The following is a 24,630-nucleotide window of genomic DNA, read 5'->3' on the forward strand; positions in this document are numbered from 1 at the left end:
CGCAAACCGAGAACCCAGTCGTCATACCCGAGGAGCCCGAGGAGCAGCTCGAGGTGCAGCAGCAGGAAGTGCCAGAAGTCGACGAGGAGGACGTTGAGGAACTTCCGGAGTGCCCCGATCACCGTCCGAGCTCCTTCGAGAGAGGCAAGCCCCGGAGCATTTTCTCCCGGTTTGCAATTATTTAATTAAATACTTTACTTTAAATTGATGCATTACGTTCAGGAGTTGTTTGCAACCGTTGCTGCATTATACCTTGCTTACCTTTGTTATACTATATCCTTGTTACCCTGGTATCCGCAGTCGAGTCAATGCTTAGCTGGCTTAGACCGGTAGAAGTCGGGTGATTTCCTGTCACCTGCGAGCTATAGGTGGTTACCTGGATCTGCTTGGATGACTATGAAGTCATGGTATAACTAAGTGTTAAATGAAGTTGAGACCGGACGGAGACTTGCAGAGTTTTGGACTGTAGTGTTTCCGTCTGTGTCGATTAAGGACCGACCGTTGTTGGGCCTCGAGTCATGTTGAACGCATGCCTTACATTTAGCTGGCCGGATAAAGTACCTTCCGACCGCGAAGCTGGGAGATTTTTCGGGCCGAGTAGATTGCCCGCAACGCACTGTACCGGAGCAGGTGTGGTAGGACACGGGGGCGGGATGATAAGACCAAAGTGCAGTCGGTCGGCCCCCGGGTACATGTGGTTCCTGGCAAACTCGAGATTCCTGGAAAGTTGACTCGGTGATCAATATCTCACTTTAGCGGGTGAGTGAAGGTTTGTGTAAGGAATAAATCACCAGCTGGTTAGGAATCGATTCGAATCGCCATCGCTCCTGGATAGTGAGCACTTGACTTGAGTTACTTCATCGTAGTAAATGTTATGGAACACTTGGACAGTTATAGTGAATATGACAGTATGGAAATTGTTTAATGATCATTGGTTATCATTATCTGCTTATTCACATGATTACTCTAGCATAGGTGCAAATCTAGTTGACAGGTTAATAATAATTCACTTGGCAATAATGCTTTTAGAAAGGTTCTTGAAATGCTAAAAATGCTTCTTTTTGCAAATGAGTCAGCTACCCTACTATAAAGCCCTTCATAATCCTTGGTGTCATTTATTTTCGGTTATGTCGGGTAAGTCTGGCTGAGTACCTTCTCGTACTCAGGGTTTTATTCCCACTTGTTGCAGATGGGCAGATGTACTATGGCTACTGTATCAACTGTCTTTATCCTACGATGGGTGATGCTTAGGACTATGGGCATGGTCATTCCTTATGTCTCATCTAATGCTTTTGTTGGAGATGATCATCCGCTGGCACTGTATTTAAACTCCGCGTGAGTGTGTGTGTGGTTTGAACAAATGACTTCCGCTACTTTTATTCGAACTGGTTTGTAATAACTATGTTTAAACTCTGATGTATCTGAGACCGCGAACTTTTATGTAATATGTGATGGTGACCGCTAAACTTACTACGATCATGGCTGGGACACGAGTTGGTTTGAAATCCTTCGTGATTTCACGGACTACCGGGTTATACGAGCTTAAGTTGGATAAATCGTCTGTTCTAGTGGATGATTTTCTCACTTAATTTCGTATAATTGGTCGGTTCCGTCACAGCCGCTGCCAACCTCTGACCACCATGGCCAGTATCAAGCTACCCAGTGTTTCAATTCCATGCTTTTGCATCCAAACAGAAAATGGATTTGAGCTACTTGCTAGGATTCCAAAACCCAATTCAATGGTCATCTAAACAATAATATTCGAATTGTGGCCATTTCAATACTATAGCTGCTTTGGTATTGAACCCAATTAAATTTCAGCCCCTCCAATATCTATGTCCAAGTGGACCCTTAGTGAAATGGACTAAGATATGCAAATGCAAAAATAGTGGGCCCTTGGCATTAAAGACATGAAAAAGCTGAACATTGTAAATGGTGGTGGAGACATGAAACTGAAGAGGGACTTTGGCAAGCCATAGTGAAGCATAATGAATCCCCAATTTGGGCAGATCTGCTGAAAGAAAGATACATTTATCTGCAAGGCAGAAAAAGTATTTGCAAGAAGGGAAAATTTGAAGACTGTTGTTTCAAATTTCAAGCTGCAGTATGTAGGACAAAAATCCTATTACACTCCAAAAGTCCAAATCGTTGGGAGACAAGCTCACAACTTACCGTGCGGCGACGGCGGCGGCGGAGGCGGCGGTGGTGGAGGCGGAGCGACCGCGTTGAGGCTGTCGAACGCGACCTTTGCCGCCAGGTGGTAGGCCTGCTTCAGCTTCGTCATCCCTGTACCTGGGGAGCTGAATCTGAACCATTGACGTCCACAGTGGCATGGAAGTGAGGCGCGTGATCAGGGCCCTCACGGGTGTGCCTGTACTCCGGACGCGACCACCGCCGCTTCTGGCACAGCTCCATCAGCAGCGACTTGTCTGATTTCACGCCACCTGTAGCAGGTAGGTACGTGAAGAACCAAGTTAGTTTAGAAGAAGACTAGTACTCTGAGGCGTTCTTTGGAGACAAAGTTAGTTTAGAAGAAGACTAGTACTCACCGGGCGGCGGCGGCGGCGGAAGCGCTGCAGGGACCGGGTCCGGATCCGGGGCTGCACTGAGCTCCTTGTACGCGGCCTTCGCGGCGAGGATGTTTGCCTCCTTGAGAGACGTGGCCCCTCCATCCGGCGAGACGAAGCTGGTGCCATTGACGACGACGGTGGCGTGGACGACGGACACCGCCGCTGCTGGCACAGCTGCACAGCAGCAGCGACCTGTCCATTTTGCTGGAGTTAATCAATTACTTAATTTTTTTAGTACTAGTGATGCATTGAAACCATTTAATAGTATATATAAATAACTTTTAGTACTATTGTATATATATAAATAACTTTTACTATTAATTTAAATTATTAATGATACATAAAGATTAAATTAATTTTAGATTTTTTATTTAGTTTAAATCTAATATATTTTCTGTTGTAAATTATTTATTTTTTTAGTTTATTTATTTATGTCATGATGCATTGAAATCATTTAATAGTATATATAAATAACTTTTAGTACTATTGTATATATAAATAACTTTTACTATTAATTTAAATTGTTAATGATACATAAAGATTAAATTAATTTTAGATTTTTTATTTAGTTTAAATCTAATATATTTTCTGTTGTAAATTATTTATTTTTTTAGTTTATTTATTTATGTCAATTATTTTATATAACTTATAATTTCATGATAAATATTCATATAAATATTATATTTATTGATTAATTGATATATTTGAGTTTTAGAATATTTATTGGTAACTATATTATTTCAGTGATCTATCCTTGTCTAATTTATATACATAAATACTTTAATCTCTACTTGCGTAACAATTTTGTTAAAAAGTACTCATAAAGCAAAATCACTATTTGTTATCTATCATTTTTATTTGAATTTCTTCACTTGACCTATTATTTTATTAAATATTATCTATTATAATTTAGTTTACTTCGATAATGGAGATTATTAGAAGTGTACTTTCATTTAGTTCACTTTGGTTAGCGATAAAATTAAATGTAAAATTTCATTCGCGTAAGTTGAATTGAGTAAATATCCGAATAGAAATCCGAATCGAAAACATATGTTTTGTACGTGTATTTGAAAATATCCATATCCGTATCTCTGAAAACATATGATTTATTACTAGAAATCTAGGGGGTGTTTGGTTCACTCCTCACTTTCTAAATCTAGTCTTATTTAGTCACTTTTACCCTAACACTATGATTAAATGGGATTAAAAAATATATTAGCCAACTAGTCACCTAAGTATTACTAAAATAGACTAAAGCCCACCTTTTAATCAGGTTATCTCATCTTTTAGTTACTTTGATGCAAACACCCTAATTAAAAAGGACTAAAAGGTCTCTTTTAGTCCACCAAACTAAACAGATGGTGACTAAACTTTAGATGCTGATTTAGGTAAACTTTAGAAAGTGTGAACCAAAACAAGCTTTTAGGTCAAGCATGAATCGCTTTAACTGCGTTCTTTCGAGGACCGAGGCGGTAACTCGAAACCATCAGTCCATCGATGGACTGTCTTAAGGTACAGGAAGATGGAGGAAAAGGCAGCCGACTAGAGTCCGTGACCTTAAACTTGTTGGATGCCGTGCAAGCCTACTGCTTCCGCAAGCGCTAGCGGGTTTCTTACGCTCTCTCTCGTACACGTAGAATTAATTAAAGTCTTGTTTAGTTCCAAAAACTTTCCCCCAAAAGTGCTATAATATTTATCACATCGAATCTTACGATATGTGCATGGAGTATTAAATGTAGACGAAAAAAAACTAATTACACAGTTTGGTTGGAAATTGCGAGACGAACGTTTTGAGCCTAATTAGTCCATGATTGAACACTAATTGCCAAATAAAAACAAAAGTGCTACAGTAGCCCAATATCCAAAATTTGCCCAACTAAACAAGGCCTAAATACATTATATGCTCGCGATTTCACTACCAGTTGGGGACGCCCTGGGTGCTGTTTGCAGTATAGTTTTCCAAACGTGCCGGCACGGCACTATATGGCACTAGCCCGCCTCGGCACGCACGTTAGGCACGGTTGATGAACCGTGTCGTGCCACCGTGCCCGACTTCAGACTCAGGCACGGCACTATCATTCCTGGAGCGTGTCGTGTCGTGCCATGTCAACTCCAGGCTCAGCGTGCCCGTGCCGGCCCAGACACTAAACTAGCAAAACCCCTCAATGAACTCAGCACAACAATTCAAAGAGATCTAAAATGACTAAGTTCACAAAAGATCAAAACACAGATCAGAACACAGCACATCAAAGAACACAAACTTTTAAAACTAAAACTAATTTAAGTAGAAGCACAATGACTGCCTCATTAAAAACCTATTTAGGTAAAACTCACCCTTGTGAGAAACCCTAAACAGAAAAAGAGGAAAGCCAGCACCTACATTAATTGTTCATTACATCCATCACAACAAGTCCAAGTCTCAGTTATTACAGAACCATTACATAAATGAGAAGTGAACTAGTCGACATCAAGATAAAGACCAGCAAAAGGCCTCTTCCAGCTCCTTGTCCTCCACCATGTGCTGCAGTCTTGTCTCAGCATTCTCCCAATCCTTGATGCAGGTAAGCGCCTCTACAGTTTTAGGGTTCAGCCTCCGCCGCCGCTCCTCGATGATCCTGCCAGTTAAGCTAAAAGTAGACTCTAAAGAAATGGTTGACACAGGCACTGTCAAAATGTCTTTAGCAAGAACAGAAAGTACTAAATAAGTAAGCTTATGCTCATGCCACCACTGCATGATGCCAAACTCATCATCCAACTGGCTTACTGTGTCACAGTCCAGGTAGGATGCAAGTTCACTAGAGTTAGAACTAGCAGTTGCTGCCTGCAGCAAAGAAGTGGTAGAAACACTCTTAGAATGATCAAGACTAGAAGAGAGGGAAGAACAGCCAGCTTCAACATCCAACTCCTCATCATCATAAATTTTAGCCCAAGCTGTTCTTTTCTTACCAGACAGGGATGGAGGAACAACCCTTTTCAGCCTATTAGATCCATACATTACATCATACCTGTTATACATTTTAAATAGAAGAGCTCTGGTGTCCAGCAACTTATTAGTGTAGTCAATATTAAAAAGAGAATGTAACTTCCTAAGCACTTTGGTAAATCCCTTAATTTTAGCTCTTGGATCCAATATGAATGCAATAGAATAAAGATCAGGTATGTTCTTCCAGTATTTATTGTATTTGTCAATCATAGGTTGGATAATAGATCTTAGATATTCATCATGTTGATACCTATGTAGGTATATAGCAATCTTAACAAGATGATGAATCATAAGTGGAGAAGTAGGATAGTAAACACCAGACAAATCAATAGTTGAGTCATAGAACAATTCAAGAAATTCTAAGATTTTATTTGCCATAGCCTAGTGATCATCAGTCAAAAGGAAACCACTAGCTGAACCTCTAGGGTAATTGGCCTCAATGAAAGTACTGAAAGTACTCTTGTGAGGCAGCAAGTGCTTAAGCATTAGGTAGGTAGAGTTCCATCTAACATCCATATCTAATCCAAACTTCCTAGGTCTAATACCACTAGCAATGCAATAAGTCTTGTATGCAATAATTCTTTGATTAGAGGAGTTCATAAAAGAGATTGTTGTTCTAAAATCCTCAATGAGAAGATTCACAGTAGCTAGTGCTTCTTTCACAATCAGGTTAATAATATGACAAGCACATCGTTGATGCAAAAAACAGATCAGAACCCAAATATTCTTTAAGTATAGGTTTCAGTTTATCCATAGTATTTTTATTTGAAGATGCATTATCCAAAGTTATAGAAAAAACCTTGTTAAGTATACCATACTCAGCAAGGACAGATGCAACACGCTCAGCAATGTTCTCAGCATTATGGGACACATCAATCAACCTTAAACCAAGTACCATTTTCTCTAATTGCCAATCAACATTAATGAAATGAGCCACAACAGATAAATAATCTTCTTTAGCCTTTCCAGACCATATATCAGAGGTAATAGCAACAGATGAAACAACATTATCCTTTAAACAGACCATCAGTTTATCACGTTTCTCATTGTAGTATTTAAACAGATCTCTACCAGTGGTTTACTTAGAGACAGGTAAAAATTAGGGTTATGAGCAGTTTTAATATAATCTTTAAATGCCTCAGTTTCACCAATCATAAGAGGTAGGTCCAATCTAGCAAGCATACGAACAAGTTCAACACGAGCTACCTTAGCACTGTACTCCCAACGACGAACAGAACCATCAGAATTAAAAGCAATATGAGTCTGAGTCATGCCCTAGGTCTTCTTAAGTTTCTTAGGACACTTAGCAAGATGTCGAGTAGGATGCCCAGTGCCATGAGCAGAATAAGCAGAGTAGCGCTTATGGCAATGAAGGCAAGTGGCAGCAAATTTGATCTTTCTACCTTTCTCAGTTTTGTAGTGCTTCTCAAAGTCCTTCCAGACAGCAGACTGGAAGGACGATTAGAACTGACAGGGCTAACCTCGCTCTGGCCACCGTCGGAATCAGCCACGTCGACTGGGGGGTCGGAGTCGTCGACGGGAAGGGGGTCAGCAGCAGAACGGCCGAAGAGCACGACAGCGTCCTCGCGGACATCATCGTCCTCATCATCTCCGGCCATCCCGCACATACGTAGCTCGTCGTTCTGGGAGTGGTCAAACTCCCCGTAGTCGTGTCGCCCGGTGCCTGGGGCCATCTCTGCCATCTCCAGTTCCTCGACGGCCGCCACAATCAACAGATAAAAGCAGGGTTAGGTTGGGGATTAGGGTTAGGGTTAGGGTTTACCCTTACCTCTACGGCCGGAGCCCCGTAAACGACGACGATGAGATGGACCGATTGCACACCCCCGGTACCTCAATGGAGACCGGAGCCTCGGAGGTGGCGGCAGCCAGCGATGTGGACGATGGACAGATGACGTAGATGCGGCGAGGATGCCGAGAACGAGGCTCAATCAACGTTCAGGGATGAAGAATAAGGGAACAGATGGAGATTGAGGGCGGAAACCACCGGATCTGAGGGAGAAGAGGGAGATTGAGGGTGGAGAGGGAGAAGAGGGAACCATCGGCCACCAGAACTAACCTCTTACCCGCCGGAAGACTCCATGGTGACGGCGTCGAGGAGCCCAGGTTACGAGTGCGTCGAAGAGCGGCGAGCAGGCGAGGAGCTAGGGTTACGAGTGCAGTGAGGAGCGGACGAGCGACAGACTGAGCGGGGAGAGCCGGAGAGGAGAGGGCGAGAGGCTAGGGTTACGAGTGAGGGGAGTGGGGAGAGCGGCCGCATCGGGCGGCTTATATACCGGACCCCCCGGCCTCCCGGCGATCCAACGGCTCACGCCCCGCCTCCGCGATCCGACGGTTGCGAGCCATGCCTGCCCCGTGCCACCCGTTGGAACGGGCCGTGCCTGGGCCGGCACTACGGGCCGACCTTTCGGCCCAGGCACGGGCACGGCTACGGGCTGGGCCAGGCACGGGCACGGGAGAGGCCAGGCCGTACCGGGCTAGGGCCGTGCTTTTTCGCACCGGGCCCGTGCCAGCCCATTTCGCGCGGCCCGTTTGGAAATTTATAGTTTGCAGGTTGCATTCTACTCCAGCTGATTGGTGAGGAGGCCTCGCATCGCATCGCAAGCATTCGAATCCTGGCCAAATCGGACGCCAGGTGAGGCAACTTTTTGAGGCCGCATGCGTCAGCCATCCATTCCATCCCATTGGTTCCCATATCCCATCCGGCCATCCCCAAAAAAGTCCCATGCGACACCGTCGCACAGCCCATACGTGTTTTTTCTCTCTCGATCGGACCTTCATTAAGAGGAACGAGAAATACCAACGTTTACAAGGCCAAACAGTAACGGTGGCGAGGAGCCATCAGAAGGTGCTAACCAGAACCCCTAGCTACTGGAATTTAGTAGTTGAGACAAATTTCGCGACAAAAAGGGGCACAACACCGCTAGGGTAGAGAAGCCTGCATCAATCCAGTCTGTGGATTCGTGAGTGACCGCGGCAGCAAGCTCCTCAATCCCCGCCGCAGAATGCCGGAAAGTTTCTGTTGTTTCTCGATCTCCTTCCATGCGCACCAGGAAACAAGCAACACCAATGAATCAAACGGTGGCCTAGCGTCTCCCTGGAGCCGTTTCCTTTGCCGTAGCCACCAGGTTGCCAAATGGTCATCCCCATCCGGTGCTAGCGCCGCAAGGCCAACCGGCGCTAGCAGCCTATACCAGAGCTGCCTTGCCATCAAGTGATTAGCAGACTCCGGCCGGCTCTTGACCACACATGATGCAGTCGTCAGTATCCTGCAGACCATGCCTTTTACGACGTTCGGTAGTCCAAAGCCTACCATGAAGGGCCAACTAACCAGAAGAAGAATTTCACTTTGGGCGGCGCCTTCGTCTTCCAAAGCTCCTTGGCTCCCAATAGCGACGTCGAGCCAGCGAAAGAAGGCTCGATATGCTGACGCCGCCGAGTATCTGCCGTCCGCCGACCACTTCCACACAACGCTGGCAGCTTGGAGCGGATTCAGCTGCACCGAGCGCAATAGTTGCCAGACAACCAGGTACTGGCAAAGCACCTGCGTTGTCGGCGCGCCGACGATGTCCCGCGCCCATCTGTTCTGAAACAGGCCGTGGTCGCGACGGGCCCGCGAATTCAGGCCGCGAACAATCCGAATAAAAAGACTCTGACCTAACAAGGGTAACCGGTTGGAGCGACTCAGATAGACAGCTTAGACAGCTCAGTTCGACTGTTGGGTAATGCTGAAAACGCTTGCGTTAGTTCTGGTTCCACTTCACGGGCTGGCTACATTCCCCTTTCCACTTCCACGAAATCCCAAATTTATCGAGCCTGTTTAAATTAAATTAAACGAACCCCAGTATTTCGGATGAGTTAACCACTCTACGTACCTCAGCAGTCAGCACTAAACGAACCCCGCCCGATATGTGTCGCCAATTCGCCAAAACGTACGCCATTCTCTGCTCGGCACAGATCTGGAGTACTAGTTTATCATGACTTTATAGGTGAAGGATTTGTGTTTACGGCCCTGCTTCAAGGATTACTAGTGATTTTGCTCCCATTTTTTTTTTTTTTGAATCCAGTGGTTTTGACTCTGCCTTTTTGCAGTTGATGATTATTTCATCAAGAAACTAGTTTCACAGTGTCAATTCAACGGTTAATATAATGGGCAAGTTTGCATTTATTTCAAAGGTCTACGTATGTATTTTTATCCCAATATTTTGACTTGAGTGTGATACACATCATTTTGACAACAATAATTGACAAAATCTCCGTATACGTATTCTAAATCTGACGACCAAACCAAACGTTGAGAAGAAAAACATTGACAACGGTGCATGTATAGATGTGTACTCGTATGTTGCATTCTAGGACAGGGGACATGTTCTAGTTCTGCTGCTAATACAAACACGAGGCATTGCTAGACGGTGGATTGCACGTAGTTGTAACTAACTGTAAGACACCCGTTTTGCGACGTTGGAAGAAGTTGAACACCGACGCTAGCGGTCCGCAGCGGCGATCACCGGCGACAGGCTGGAGTAACCAGCGGTAACCCAGCTGCTTGCTTCCTCAATGATAGCACGTATGAGCTCTTGTGGCGTTCTTGAGACCTTGTCAAACGTTCTCCGGGTCCGTTGCGTTCGTAAGATGTGAGCAACACCGCCGAGTCGAAGCCCAATCTAGCAGCTTTAGGCTGTGTTTGGCATAGCTCCCGGGGGTTACGGTTCCTCCGTGAAATCTCTGTAGCAACAGGGGTGGCACAAATGCCATTGAAGAACGATCGGTAGGCCAAGGAAGCTGAGTACTTGCCGTCCGGAGTCCAACGCCAGATGAATCTATCTGGTACTGCTGCCTGCAAATGCACATTCTCGAGCTTCTCCCAGAGTGCGACATATATGGGCCTGTTTGGCATGCCTCCAACTCTGAGTGGAGCTGCTCCACTCTAGAATTCCAGGTGGAGCCAGCTCTGGGTAGAGTTGGAGCTGTCTGATAGAGGTGTTTGGCTGGGAGGGTGTCCTTAGCTCCACAAAAAGGAGTTCGAGGGTAGATTGCCATTTTTACCCCTGGTTTGAATAAATACACCGTTCTTTAGACAAAATGAATGACTTGAACTTTCCACAAATATGAAATGAAAATACATGCAGTAAATTCCAAAATAATTACTAAAACATTTCAAGCCAAGTCATCCTAAGTCATTGAACATCGATTAATCCAATGTGTTCAACACATAATGAGTAGTATAGATAAACAATCAGTAGCCAATTAGTAGATATTTGGACTGCATCTATCTACTGCTCTCCATGCCCCAGCGCTCGAGGTCTCCCCAGCCTCGCCGCCCCCGCCCTCGCCTCTGCTCGCCGAGAAGTCCAGCGCCGCGTCCCCGGACGGCGCCGATGCCGCCGCCATGTCCTCCTACGGTGCGCGCGCTGCTCACGCTGGCGCTGGACTTCCGCAAGCGGATGTACATGCCGCTGCCGTGGGGGTACTACGGCAGCGTCGTCCACTTCACCCGTGTGCGCGCCGACCTCGACGCCGGGCTGCCTGCCGTCACGGCGGCGCTGGACCGCCACGTTGCCGGCGTGCCAGAGGACGAGCTGTGGCGCGCCGTGGAGTGGCTCCACGCCCGCCAGCAACAGGAGGGCGGCGGCGTTCAGCGGGGCTCGGTGGACAGCGGCGGGGCTCGGGCAGCTAGCGGTAGGGATGGATGGCGGGCGCCGGTGTGGGTGGCGGCGGGCAAACCCTAGCGGCGGCGGGGGTCGGGCGCCAGAACAGAGCAGTTGCGGATTGGAGGAGGCGCAGGAGAGAGATGTGGCGCGGGGGGTCTCGGGAGGAAAAGAACGAACCGTTTTTTGTGTAACCAGTGGCATTGGTGGGTAATTACCCATCAACTCCACGAGGAGGTTCATATTGGGTGGTTCTGGAGCTGCAAAAGAGGTGCTCCAAAACTCCATCTTCATTTGCACTACAGCTCCATGGAGTTTTGGAGCTGAGGTGTTTGGTTGAAAAATTAGTTTGAGTTGCTTGAGTTTAGCTCCAGATACATACCAAACAGGCCCATAGTCACAGAGGACGACGGGAGCAGTGGGCGCCGGCCCCCACGATGTCCCGAACCCGGCCAGGTTCGCTGCAGCATTGCTTCCTTGACTGTTTGATCTCGTCGACGTCGGTCAATAGCATTGAAAAGGCTTCCCTAATGCAGTGCACGGCTGCTGTGGGAAAAAAAACAAAATGCAGTGCATACCCACGGCTACCGTAGAAAAAAAAAATGGAGTGCACCTACAGGTAACAAACGCAGTACACGGCTCGCGTAGAAAAAAAAGCAGCAGCAAAGTTGCATGCACGGACGTGGAATGCTCCCGTCCATTCATTCCATTTTCGAGGACACCCGCGCACAAGCGAGGCTCTGTTCGGCTGAGCTGTTTTAGTGTGAGAAAAATATTGATAAACCGACTGATAAGTTTAAGCGAACGTGGCTCGCTCAGCCTAACGTCACCTTTGCTTTCGTGCGCACGGTGTGCTTCCTTTGTCATTGCCCCGAAAGCAAGCGAAAATCAGGCCAGCAGCGTACACTGACCTCCGACGCCACGGCCTGGGTTGGACGACACACACGACTGATCTGGGCATAATAAAGGGATGGAAACTCAAGCGTCGAGCTTCTTGGATGTTGGAAGCATGCTTCACTTCACTTGCTGGAGAATGGGACGGGTGAGTTTAGAGCTAGAATTTGAAAAGATTATAAAAAGAAAAGAATTTTGAAAAAGTATTATGGAAGTACGTACTCCACGCGTGGATAAACTTTGCCGGGACAAAAGAAAAACAGAAGGAAATGAGAGTTCGCTGACAAACGCAAATTTCTTCTATCTTCCTCACAATTCAATTCTTACAACCTTAATCGCCTTTAAATCTCACGCACAAGTGGAAAAGCCATATTGCCAGCAAAGTTCTAAATTTTGAACACTGAAGCTCATTTTCAGTCTTGCTTGGTTGTGCCCAAAAAAAATTAAAATGCTTCAAGCAGTTCACGACGATGTATGTTGCATTGCATCTCCAATAGAAATGGGGCAAAAAAAAAATCACGCACTACGGCAGTAAGGATCATATGCAAGGATGAACCAGCTTGGCAGCTTGCCATTTCAATCTCATCACTAGCTACAGTTGTGAGATCAGATCAGCGGGTACACGAGGTATCTACTGAAAAGTTAACTACAAGAAAGATTTTTTTACTAAAAAAAAATCCCAGGAGCAGAGGAATTACTGCTGTAAACCGAACTTCTAATTTCACATACAACTAAATTATCAAGCTCTACTCTTCAGTGGAAAAACCTTCGTCGGCACCTTGCTGATCCCATCTCCTCGTACTCAGACTTTGTAATGCACATTGATTCGAAATCAGGAGATGATGCCAGAATAGATCCGCCTCTCCAGACACCAAGAATTGGGCTACAAGTAACCGAGTGTTAATATCATTCAAATACATGGGATGTTTCTCTTCTCAGTAGCTGCCTCTGAAAAGTTTGGGCATGTATAAGACGGAGACTGTGATATATAGAGGGAGAGATAGACATACTCCTCTTGACGAGTTATTTTAACCTTGTAGTTGTCAGGGACAAGAGGCCGAAGTTCCCTCTCCCTGTCAATACAATTAGTGCAATCTCAGTGACCACCTCGAAATACACCAAATAACAAGTGTATCTGATGGCCCCTTTGCAACGAAAAAAAAATAGCATATAGTGTCTATATATAATGCTAATGAAACAACTTAATCTGGGGAACAGTGTGCTTCCGCCTGTCAAGATGATGCTGGAAACAGGACAACAATGTAAACTCACATGCATAGCATATTCAAAGATCAAAACAAGTGCAGATGTAAACGATACCTCTCAAAAAGCACAGGTTGAAGATATTGATGGCAAGCTTGTACAGCACGAACTATACACTCAGCAAGTCCAGCTTGATTTATGCCTATAAATATGCACAGTAGAGATTAGCATGGAAAAAATGAGCAGCTTAAACAATATGCCAACCCCAAACAATACTCCTATGCAGAAGAAAAATGAACAAAACATCAATGTCTTGTGTTCTATTGTTAGCCAAAAAAAAAGGGCAGACCCAGTGCCGGAGGCTCCCACATGAGTGGGGTCTAGGGAAGGGAAAAACCGAGGCAAGCCTTCCCCCCGCAAAATCTGCGAAGAGGCTGCTTCGAACCCGTGACCTGGTGACTCAGTGAGATAGCTCTCACCACTGCACCAGGCCTGCCCTTCTTCTATTGTTAGCCAAAGTTTAAGGAAAAGAAGAATGATAGATGTGAAATTCAGTAAGTAGATCCAAACTAACAGGCCAAGTGAATAGCAACTCCTGAGTCTCTGGCAAGAATTATATGTGACTAGATTTGCATCTCAATGTTTAACATGCAAATCCCCCCCACCCCCCACCCCACCCAAAAAAAAAACCAGAAAAACAGCTGATGGTTTATCTGAATTTATTGCAAATGGAACAAATTATTATTGTGTTTTGCGATGTTTTTACGAAACAAAATGAAAAGAAGGAAATCATAAGAATGATATGTTTCCCAAAACAATTTGAGAATTGATATCACAAATGAGACTATATTTAAAATCTTATGAGCAAAAGTATACAGGACATTTCACATTGACACTAACCAAGATCGATTGGATGAAAAAACATCTCCGGGACTAGGAACCTTTCATTTGTCAATACAAATTCCTACAGAATTATAACTTCATTAATAATACCATAAAAACATAAGGCAACTGAGACCAAAGAGGCAACGATGTTACATTTTGACTTAATTCTGGCTTTTTCCGATCCTCCGACTTATTTATATCCAGGCCATGTTCTTTTTTCTCTGCTTCTTCATCAAGAGGCAGAGAGCGATATCTAAGTGCTTCATCCATGTCCTTGACAAACCCTTTCTTGTATGCTATACCATCGGGGAGAATGTAAGAACACCTAAAAGGGTTGTCCTTAAATGATAACCTGCCAAGCAATTGCACAGCAAGCTGCTAAGTGATTTGAGTAGCATAAAATCCCTTGGTTCAGTCAACTAATTAGTAGCATTCCAACTTTGAAGGAATGTGATTTTACATCATTTAACATGTTTTTTTACGTAATGCAGCACAATATGCTTTAGGATGATACTTTTAAACAACCTTTCAGCAAAGAAAATTTGTCACCACTAAGGCACTAACATTCACCTATCATGGGTGGGCATTCCATAGCATCCAGAGAGAACATCATCTCTTGGCACTGTAAATCCAGTGTGTTTGAAGAAGACATTTTAAACAACAACATGGAGAAAACATAACCCAAGTATAGGATGATTCCAGAAACATAATCCATTATGCTTGGTTCATTTATTTGTTTGTTTGTTTGCTGGAGATAAGTTTTGCATTCTTGAAATTCAAATGTTAAGGTATTTCATGCCTTGCAATGCCAAGTGAAGTTTCACTTACAAAACCTTGTCCTCCCCCACACATATATGCACATGCACTCTGTTCAGTAAGTTATAAAATCAAGTTTGGAAAATAACAGGCTATCGATAGAGGCAGTTAAATTGGTTACACAGGCACAGGCAGAGTCCAAATGCTGCATGTTCCTAGATGGCATTTCAAAATCAAGGTTGCTGTGACCTTGAAATTTAATTGAAACTATCATTATACATTAACCCTAAACAAATGGAAAGAAGAATTGAAAATATGATATATACGGTGACAGATTATGAAGGCAGCAGACCTGGCAAGGTGAAGGTCACCTGGGACATCAAGCGAGACAAAGCATAGCTTTTCCTTTGCATCATCAATGAGGAGAGTTTCATCCATGACATTAAGGGAACGATATGAGACAAGCTCCTTGAGATAGTTTGTAAGGGCCTTGCCACCAAGGTCCATACGCTGAACGCCATAATTCAGAGTAAAGTTCTGAAGCACAGGGGACGCGTGGGTGAAAGAGAAGCCACAGTCAACAACAAGGCTGCACTGGGCACAAAAGAGCATTGGTTGGCGGCTAGCCTCATAAAGGTGGACGAGGGAAGGACCATCTGCAACACAAAGAGAGTTGAAACCAAACTCCTCGAACACCAGCTCGTCAGTTGCATGTTGCAGCGCTGGAGGATTAAACAATGGCTCCACCAGTAACAGGGATGAGTTGGTAGGATCAACCTGGAGAAGATTGCATAAAACCCGTTCCCACACCTCCTTCTGCACCTCGGTATTGATAAGATAGCCACGATCAATAGGACGCTTCAGTGTCATGCCAGTCACATCGACATCTTCTGCCTGCAGCTGATCAGCAACCAGCCATTTTTTGGAATTAGCATTACCACCAGGGGGTTTGGCCATACAGTTGGGGACAATAGCAATTGGATCATTGTCTCCGCCAAAGCCAGCCTTGAGAAGGCCACCCCCATTGTCTATCACCACCACACGTGATCCAACAGTCATTGTATATCCCAGCCTCAGCTTCTTCTCAGGGAAAGGAGTCCCTAAGTGACAGTCAAATTTAAGAGGGGGCCTATACACATTTAAGAGGGGGCCTATAGCCCTATACACACATGAAAAAGATGCAAATAAACACGATGGAAATAGCAGGTTGCACAAAATTGCAGAAAGGTCTGCAATACACAACTTAGCAACAGACATACTAAAGACACAAATACAGCTAGGGTGATAGTTGGTCTGAATTAGATTGAAAAGTAATGTTACACATGAAACATTGGATCTAGAAGCTAGATTTGACAGCTATAATAATAAGTGAACATGTGACAACAATAGTACAACATATAGTAGGTGGCAGGCCCAGGATTCTGAGGTTGGGTATTCAAAAAATTTTGTACCTGAAGCCCTACTTGGCATGTTATAATACCACATAGTAGTAGCTGTATAATATACAAGGATATAACACATTATTGAGCACGATTTCATATATTCATAGAAATGAGCATAACTTGAAATTATTTAACATATATAAATACCAATTGTTCAACATAATGACATATTGAATTGGCAACATCTGAAATATATAGAGGGTATAAAACATATGAAAGTGTAAACATCTGAAATATATAGAGGACAAGATATGAAACAACAAAATGATAAACATTGGTGAAACAGTAAAGACGCAAAGTACTCTAAGCAAATTTCACTGCCTTAGACACTGTCTCAGTTTCAATTTTTCATAAATAATGGTATGCGATCGATAATGCATTGAAATGGTAAGCCAGTTGACCAAATTAACTTACAATTTGAATTAACGGTTGCCGGTTAGTCCTCTACTCAAATCAGCAGACAGCAGATGGCACCCGGCTGCCGGCCTCCCAGTCACGGGCTCACAGCAGTTGGCCTGCTGCCGGCCACTGCCGCCCTGCTGTGGCCTCCACCCTCCGCTCGGTGCCTCAGCAAGGGCCAGGAGCAGCAGCCGCCCCACCCAGCCGCCCAACGGCTAGCCACTCCGCTGCTGCGGTGCGCATGCCGCCTCACCACTGCAAGTGCTCAGCGCCTTGCGGCTCGCTCGCACGCCGCGACGGCAACGTTGCCTCGACCATCCGTTTCGACTAAAAAAAGTTCAAAACTTAATTGACTATAAATCCAAAAAATGCGATAAAATCCAAAAAAAAAAGTTCGGTATACATGACTATAAATTAACCAAATTGCGATAAAACATTTAAAAGGTTCAAAGCTTACATAAATAGGTCCGAAACTTACACAAATAGTCACTTATAGTATAAATTAACCATGCTTTCTTACCCTATCTATATCTAAATTAAATGGTATAAAAGTACAGCTATGTCACTTAGTACCAACAATACAATTGCCTAGAGTGTTTTCAGTGGTCTCCTCCAACACGTTAAGCATGCTCTCCAACAAGCTACATCATTGATATTCAGCTTCGTCGGCCATTATTCAACTGAAAAATCACCACTGATTCCCGCGGCAACGCGGGAAGTTCAACTAGTTTCACTCAGCTCACAAATCCACAACCCCTAAGCCCGATTTACAGTACAATCTCCAAACCCTAAGCTGAGAAGTCAGAAGCACTCACTAGGCAAGTCAATAGGCCACCAGGGGGCAGGGGCCAGGCGGCGCACGCAGGCTGGACGCCTGGACGGCCTCCTGCTGGCCCGGCAAGCTGCTTGGCGGCTTCGGCGAGCCTGGGACCTGCCGGCGGAGCCGCGGAGCGCGCGGCCGCGCAGGGGTGGGGCGGGCAGCCGGCAGGGGAGGGGCGGGGTCGATGGTCGCGGTCGATGTCCTGCCTCTGCCTGGGCGTTTTTTTAGAGAAAACCTCTGCCTGGGCGTTGGGCGAGATGAAAAAAAATCCTGGGCCAAAATTGTCTTGGGCTGCAGACAAGTAAAAAAATTTTGGGCCAGATTGCAGGGTAGTTCTGGACCTACCTGACTACCCGCTGGGCCCGCCCAGTGGCGCTTTATTCATTTCCGGCAATACCGTCTTCGCTGTCATTTGACATTTCCGTAAGAAAATATAAAAATGATAATGATAATTTAGGCCTCTTCCGATCGTTTTCTGACCGTTCTTATGCAGAACGTGATGGCGTGGATAAAAACTAACTGTATCTCGTCATAACAGCCGAATCCTTCTAGATCCATGTCGTAATATGCTCTGACACCAGATATTCTTCAGATCAAACAGGTTTCGGTCTCTTCTGCATTCATCGCCACGTTTGGTTCACAAGAACGAAGGCAGATGATTTGCTTCTGATGGATAGAATACATTTTTCATCCAACCAAAATCTGATTCTGATCGAAGTTACAAAAAGATTGCCTTGCTGCTGCAGCCAGCCAGCCACTGCTAGTCCGCACAGTCGCACACTCGCACGGCTCACTGTACGCTTGTGAACAGCTTGAGCCATCTTGTTTGGTCTAAAACATGACATGTTGCCTAGATAAGCAACATGTGTTAGTACATGTGTTTTAGCAATATACCAGGTTTGATCTACATGAAGATGAAGACGAGCGCAAGGCTCAAGCTGCAACGGAAATGGGAGAATTAAAATCTGAGTGCAGAAGATACAATGCCCGAATGAGTTTTAAGTTTTTTCAGAGAACTAGAACTAGACGAATAAATAAAACATCGAAGATGCAACCAACAAATTCAGGTGCAGGAGTGAACGGGACCGAGTCTCTGCATCAGCAATTCATCAACATGCTGGTAGGATATTAGGATGTCACACTCCAATACCCAATAGATTATCATATAAATAAATAGAAGAACCAACACGGCGCTGCTACAAACCAATGCTGAAACCTAATAGTGATGTACAAGAACAAACAAAGAGCATCCAACTCTGCACAGTGAACAAACGACCCAGGCCACAAAAGGCATTCGTATGAGTATGGCTTCTGCGTTGCAAAATAGAATACATGTCTAAGGCACAATGGCAGTCACTATGTGACAACGAAACAAAACACAGTAATCTGAATCCACAAATCAGGTAACTCAGCAAAGCCGGCTATTGGCAGATCTGCTCGACAGCGGCCACGATCTGCGCAGGCTGCACCACGGTGGCATCCTCCAGCGTCGCGGCGTACGGGGTTGGCACGTCCTGCGATGACAGGCACATGATGGGGGCGTCCAGGTAGTCCCAGAAGTTGTCGATGATGGCAGACCTCAGGCTGGCGCCGATGCCGCCCGTCCGCATGCACTCCTCCACGATCAGCACACGGTGGGTCTTCTTGATCGAGTTCCCGATGGTGTGCAGATCGAATGGCTTCAACGACCTGATGTCGATGACCTCGGGGTCGTACCCTTTGTTCACCAGGGTCTTGGCGGCCTGCATCACATGGTACCTCATGCGGGAGTACGTGAGGATGGTCACATGCTCACCTGGGCGCACCATCTCCGCCTCCTCCAGGCAACAGATGTATTCCTCGTCAGGGATTTTCTCCTTCAGGTTGTATAGGAGGACGTGCTCAAACAGCACCACAGGGTTCTTGCTCCTTATGGCTGCCTTCATCAGGCCCTTGGCATTGTATGGAGTGGAGCAAGCAACCATTTGAAGGCCAGGGATTGACTGGAAGTATGACTCCAGACGCTGTGAGTGCTCAGCACCAAGCTGTCGACCAACACCACCAGGGCCTCGGATCACAATCGGGATCTTGAACTGACCGCCTGAGGTGTAGTGAAGCATACCACAGTTGTTTGAGATCTGGTTGTAGGCAAGGAGAAGGAAACCCATGTTCATGCCTTCCACAACAGGCCTCAGCCCCTTCATTGCTGCTCCAACTCCCATGCCGGTGAAGGAGTTCTCAGCGATAGGGGTATCAAGAACCCGAAGATCTCCGAACATCTCAGCCAACCCTTTGGTCACCTTGTATGAACCTCCATAGTGACCAACATCTTCACCCATGACGCACACTGTTGGATCCAAATTCATCTCTTCTATCAAGGCTTCACGAAGGGCCTCAAACATCAGCAACTCATGGCTGAACAGAAGAAAAGGTCAACATAGTCAGGCAAATGTAGATAACCATAAATAATAGAAATCAAATACTTACTCATAGAATAAACAGCAGCCATCAAATAACAACATGTGTGTACAAGGGAACAGTACTTATATGTTCATTTATGATTTAAACTAGGGGACAATAGCATATATTGTTGTCAGAACAGAGCTTTACAAAGTACAGGTTTCTGATTGCAAGTGGTAACCAAATAGTTACTACTGACAACAGTGGTACACTGATTTGTTCAAAGACTGATGTAAGTTGTTGTTAACAAGTGGGCCAATAGCATATTTCATTGCTGTGACATAGCTTAACAAAATACAGGTTTCTGATTGTCAGTGGTACTCAGTCGGTTACTGATGACAACTCTGGTGCATTGATTGGATCAAAAAACTTGTATGCTGTTATTTGCCAGTGTCCCAAATCCCAACGTTCATGGCTGAGTTAAGTTTATGATTAGCAGGTTTAAAGTTTTAAACACATACATTTAGATGTCAAGAACCGGTCTACTTCTAGTCAATCAAAATTGTCAACATGGCCACATGAAAAATAAGAGAACATGAATTGTCAGCATCCCTTATTACTCATAGTACAACAGCAGCCATCATATAACAAAATTTCCATATAAGAGAACAAGACTTTTATGTTCATTTATGATTTCAACTAGTGGGCCGATAGCATATTTTGTTGCCGGAACAAAGCTTAAAAAAGTACAGCAGGTCTCTGAATGCCAGTGGTAACCAACTAGTTACTGCTGACAACAGTGGTACACTGATTGGTCCAAAAATTGATGCAAGCTGTTGTTTACCGGTGGGCCAATAGCACATTTTATTGCCATGACATAGCTTAACAAAGTACAGGTTTCTGATTGTCAGTGGTAACCAATTGGTTACTGCTGACAACTTTGGTGCATTGATTGGGTCAAAAACTGGTACATGTTATTCTTTACCAGTGCCCCAATGTTCATGCCTGAGAATTAAGTTTATAATTCTAGCAAGTCCAGGGTTTTGAACCAATACATCTAGATGTCAATAACCAATCTACCTCTAGTCAACCTGGCTTGCTTGAAAAAAAAGGCACTTTTAGTTTTAATAAAAAAAACATTTGGTGCTGCCAAATACAGACCAGGTTATAGACCCTAGTCGCCTTGAAGAGTTTCCTTACTATTCCCACATTCATGTCTATAACTTGTCAACATAGTTTGCTTGAAGGAATGCTGAAACAGGAACTTATGTTTCTAACCAATCACTTTTATCTACTTCAATCATGCCAATTCTGAACGCAAGTTCATTTGCACTGCTAAACAGAAGGACACAATAGTTCCTTTCAGTGCCCAGCATAGACTATGTAGCCCTCAGGCATCAACAGTGTTTGAACTATTTTGGATTAACCTGCAATACATGTACTGCAAATCATGGCGAGGTACCAAATCTGCTGAGACCAGATTTGCAGCATAGAATTTGAGCTCTAATAAGAATGCTCTAGTTGACCAGTAATCCAGTATAATGCAAAATGCAATAGAACACCTCATTAAAATTCTACTTTTCTAACACAGGGATTAAAAGCACAGTTTTACATTCCAACTTAGCTAGACCAATCGTTTCGTACCAATAGCACAGTTTTACATCACCAATCGTTTACCTCCCGTTCTCTGGACATTTTTTAAGGTAGAAGGCAGTATTCACTAAGAATATATCATAAAGCTGCTACTGTTATTTTTAGTACCAATAGCAACATCAAATGTGCATGTGTGCAAACCAGAGTTTGCTTAAAAGAGTGTTGAACATGATCGCTAGAGTAGGTGAGCATAGCTCCCTGGTGGAGCTTGAACTCTAATATTTGTACCCAATTCCATGTGTGTTACTCCTACTTGCCAAAACATTAAATTAAGGAATAAGACAACCCTTGCCAAAACATTAAATTAAGGAATAAGACAACCTTGCTTGCTCCGCTGACCTCTCCCGAACCCCAGTTAACATAATTCAACATCTAAACCGCACAGATCCAATCTTACATCCACTGGCAAGGACCTTGTGAGGTAGCCGAATTTAAGGAGTAAAGTTACAGCCTAACAGACAGCTAACATCTGTTTCAGCTGCAAAAGACAGGACAACAAGTCCTGGGCGAGTCTATTATAGATAATAACCCGCTGGACAGTCACGCATGGTAATTCAGTCGCATCCAGGGCTAAATCTCATGGTGACATCTAAACCAACACGAATTGTTTGCACAGACCAAATTATGCCAGAATTTGAATTCAGGTTGGCAGCAAGTCATCTCAGTATGTTATTCTTACCCGCCTGACTTGGATCCCGCCGCCGCGGCCGCCTCATCCGCCTTGGCCTGCGCACGCACAACAATCCCCCAGGGGCAAACAGATCAGCACGACGCAGAGAGCGGGAGCGCATCAGGTAGAGGGGCGAGAGCACATCAGGAGGCAGCACGTAACTGCAACGGCGCTGCGAGTAACCAGCCTGCCTCTCCCCGAAGAGCCCTGTCCTCCCTTGGCCGCCGCGACCACGCGCACGCTCCTCCTCGCCACCGCTGCACAGGTGACGCAGATCGGTCAAGTCAGTCAACCGCCGGTTGTGGCGCGGCGCGGTGGAGGCGACAGGGTGAGGAGGTTAGCTTTCGGGGGAAGGTACAAGTACCTGGGGCGGCGGATCTGGGCTTGGCGGAGGCGACGGCGCCGACGGCGTGCAGCGCGGAGGACGCAGCGGCCGCCATTGGTCTCGTCGAGGAGTGGAGTGGAGAGGCGGTGGCGACGATGCGGACGCGCGCGGAGGGGGTAGCGCTTTATACGCCCTCGCTGTCGCCTCGACGAAGGGAGGGCGGAGGAGGAAGCGAGGCGGGGGAGGCGGAGAGCACGAGGCGACGCGACCAGCTGCTGCTTCTCGGCGACGAGGTGGAAGGACTGGGCGGAGGGGAGGCAGGTCGTCCGTGCGCGGGGTCTATGCACCGAGGAAGTCTGGGTCCCGCTTGTACGGCAGTGGCGGTGGCCACACCAGGTGACGGGCCCACGCGACGCACTCAGCTGCCCACAGCGGCACGCGTGGACCGGGTGCAGGTGCGGCGGTGCGAGCCTCGGTTCCATCGACGACGGGACGGCGTCCGCCCGCCCTCTTGTTTGGATGGACCTGATCCGCTCGCGCGGGCTGGCCCAGTAACGTCACGCGTGCAAGAAAGCTTTGGTTGTTCTTTACGGCCCAGTGGAGAGGGGAGAATTGGCCGGTAGTGAGGATTCAGCCCAAACAAGAGGAGGTTGAAATAATTTATCCTTTTCGGATTAGTAAGGAGATCCAACTATATAACAGAACCAAAATCAGACTAACTATAACAGATCCAAAATCAGACTAAGAAATCGCAAAAAAATGAATTTTTACAGCATTAGTAAAGTGCGGTTGGACAAAAGCAACTCTTGGGATAAATACCTACATGCAAACGACTCTTTGTAAAGGGTTTGAACATTTTTTTAACTCAAAACACACCCTCTGTTCCTTAGAAAAATATATTTCCAGACTCAAAATTTGTCCCAAAATAAATCAACTTCTAGACTCTCACCATCCATCAGATCTATTTATTTCCTCGGAGTTTCCAACTGTCAATGTACCCATTTATTCCTACATCCTACTAGACATCATGCTCCAAGTGTGGGTGCAACAACATTTAATATAGACAACATATCATGTGCAAATCAACCAACGTGTGCAAACTTGGAAACTACCAATCAGGACCACTAGATGTTGATCCAATGGATGGGGTGAGGGGGCTTAAGCGCAAAAAAAGGCCGACGGGTGGGGGCTTAAGCGTAAAAAAATCACACCTCTCACCCCATCCATTAGATCAGCATCAAGTGGTCCTGATTGGTAGTTTTCAAGTTTGCATAGGTTGGTTGGTTTGCACATGATACATTGCCTTTAATATATTATTAGAAACACCAAAACTTATTGCTCCAACTTTCTCCGTAAGTGGTGGGTGCAGTTGAAGTTAAGAAGTTTAAAAAGGGATAGAAGGTATTTTCCCTCATTTGCTAGTCTGCCCTAAACTTACTTAGAAATCTATTCTTTCATGGGCACGGGAGTAATTCAAAGTAAACAAAAGAATGAATAACTTGGAGGCCTAAATAGTCCTATCCTCGGAAGGTCAGCAAAGCTTATAGCGTAGTTACAGTCTATAGTTGGAAGCTCTGACTTACACTTTTTTCCATGCGATGAAACACCGATTCTATTATAGCATAATGGAAATACAAGAGATGATAGAAGTCGAGACAGAAGCAGAACTAGACACGCAAAAGAACTGACTAACCCAACCTGCCAACACTAAAGTTCTATCTCAAATCTTAGCCTACCCTTACACAGCTAAACTAAAATCAGCGGACTGTTCCAAACATAGATAGTTTGAAAAGAGTGATACATCTACCACAAAGAACAGACGACAGCACAAACAAAATAGCTACTAGAAGTTCACAAAAATGCACTGAGAACCTTGAATCTTTATCACCACCATACAACTTGTGCCATCTTTTAGGAAGCGTACATACAAGTTATTTACTCGGCATGCATCCTTTCATATCTAGTAATGAGATTACTAGCATGAT

The 24,630-nt window shown here is 45.2% G+C and overlaps 2 protein-coding genes across 4 annotated transcripts; both read right to left on the reverse strand.

Moving 5' to 3' along the window:
• Positions 1-12,658: 12,658 nt before the first annotated feature.
• LOC136530896 (actin-related protein 6-like) lies at positions 12,659-17,818 on the reverse strand. Of its 3 annotated transcripts, none has more exons than XM_066523609.1 (8): positions 17,614-17,818; positions 16,814-17,125; positions 15,310-16,037; positions 14,355-14,553; positions 14,217-14,280; positions 13,434-13,518; positions 13,124-13,186; positions 12,659-12,996 (listed from the first exon to the last, which is right to left on the reverse strand). In XM_066523609.1, the coding sequence occupies exons 3-8, from the start codon at positions 16,014-16,016 to the stop codon at positions 12,867-12,869; spliced, it is 1,248 nt and encodes a 415-aa protein (XP_066379706.1). In that variant the 5' UTR covers positions 16,017-16,037; positions 16,814-17,125; positions 17,614-17,818; the 3' UTR covers positions 12,659-12,866. The 3 variants fall into 3 exon arrangements, with proteins under 3 accessions (XP_066379706.1, XP_066379704.1, XP_066379705.1); XM_066523607.1 differs by having other exon boundaries at positions 15,310-16,057; XM_066523608.1 differs by having other exon boundaries at positions 15,310-16,116.
• A 1,064-nt stretch (positions 17,819-18,882) lies between these two features.
• LOC136530895 (pyruvate dehydrogenase E1 component subunit beta-3, chloroplastic-like) lies at positions 18,883-22,965 on the reverse strand. The gene is made up of 4 exons (XM_066523606.1): positions 22,685-22,965; positions 22,483-22,577; positions 22,330-22,376; positions 18,883-20,012 (listed from the first exon to the last, which is right to left on the reverse strand). The coding sequence occupies exons 1-4, from the start codon at positions 22,758-22,760 to the stop codon at positions 19,040-19,042; spliced, it is 1,191 nt and encodes a 396-aa protein (XP_066379703.1). The 5' UTR covers positions 22,761-22,965; the 3' UTR covers positions 18,883-19,039.
• Positions 22,966-24,630: the final 1,665 nt, after the last annotated feature.

Source organism: Miscanthus floridulus, unplaced genomic scaffold (genome assembly GCF_019320115.1).
Source record: "Miscanthus floridulus cultivar M001 unplaced genomic scaffold, ASM1932011v1 fs_22_1_2, whole genome shotgun sequence".
NCBI lineage: Eukaryota > Viridiplantae > Streptophyta > Magnoliopsida > Poales > Poaceae > Miscanthus > Miscanthus floridulus.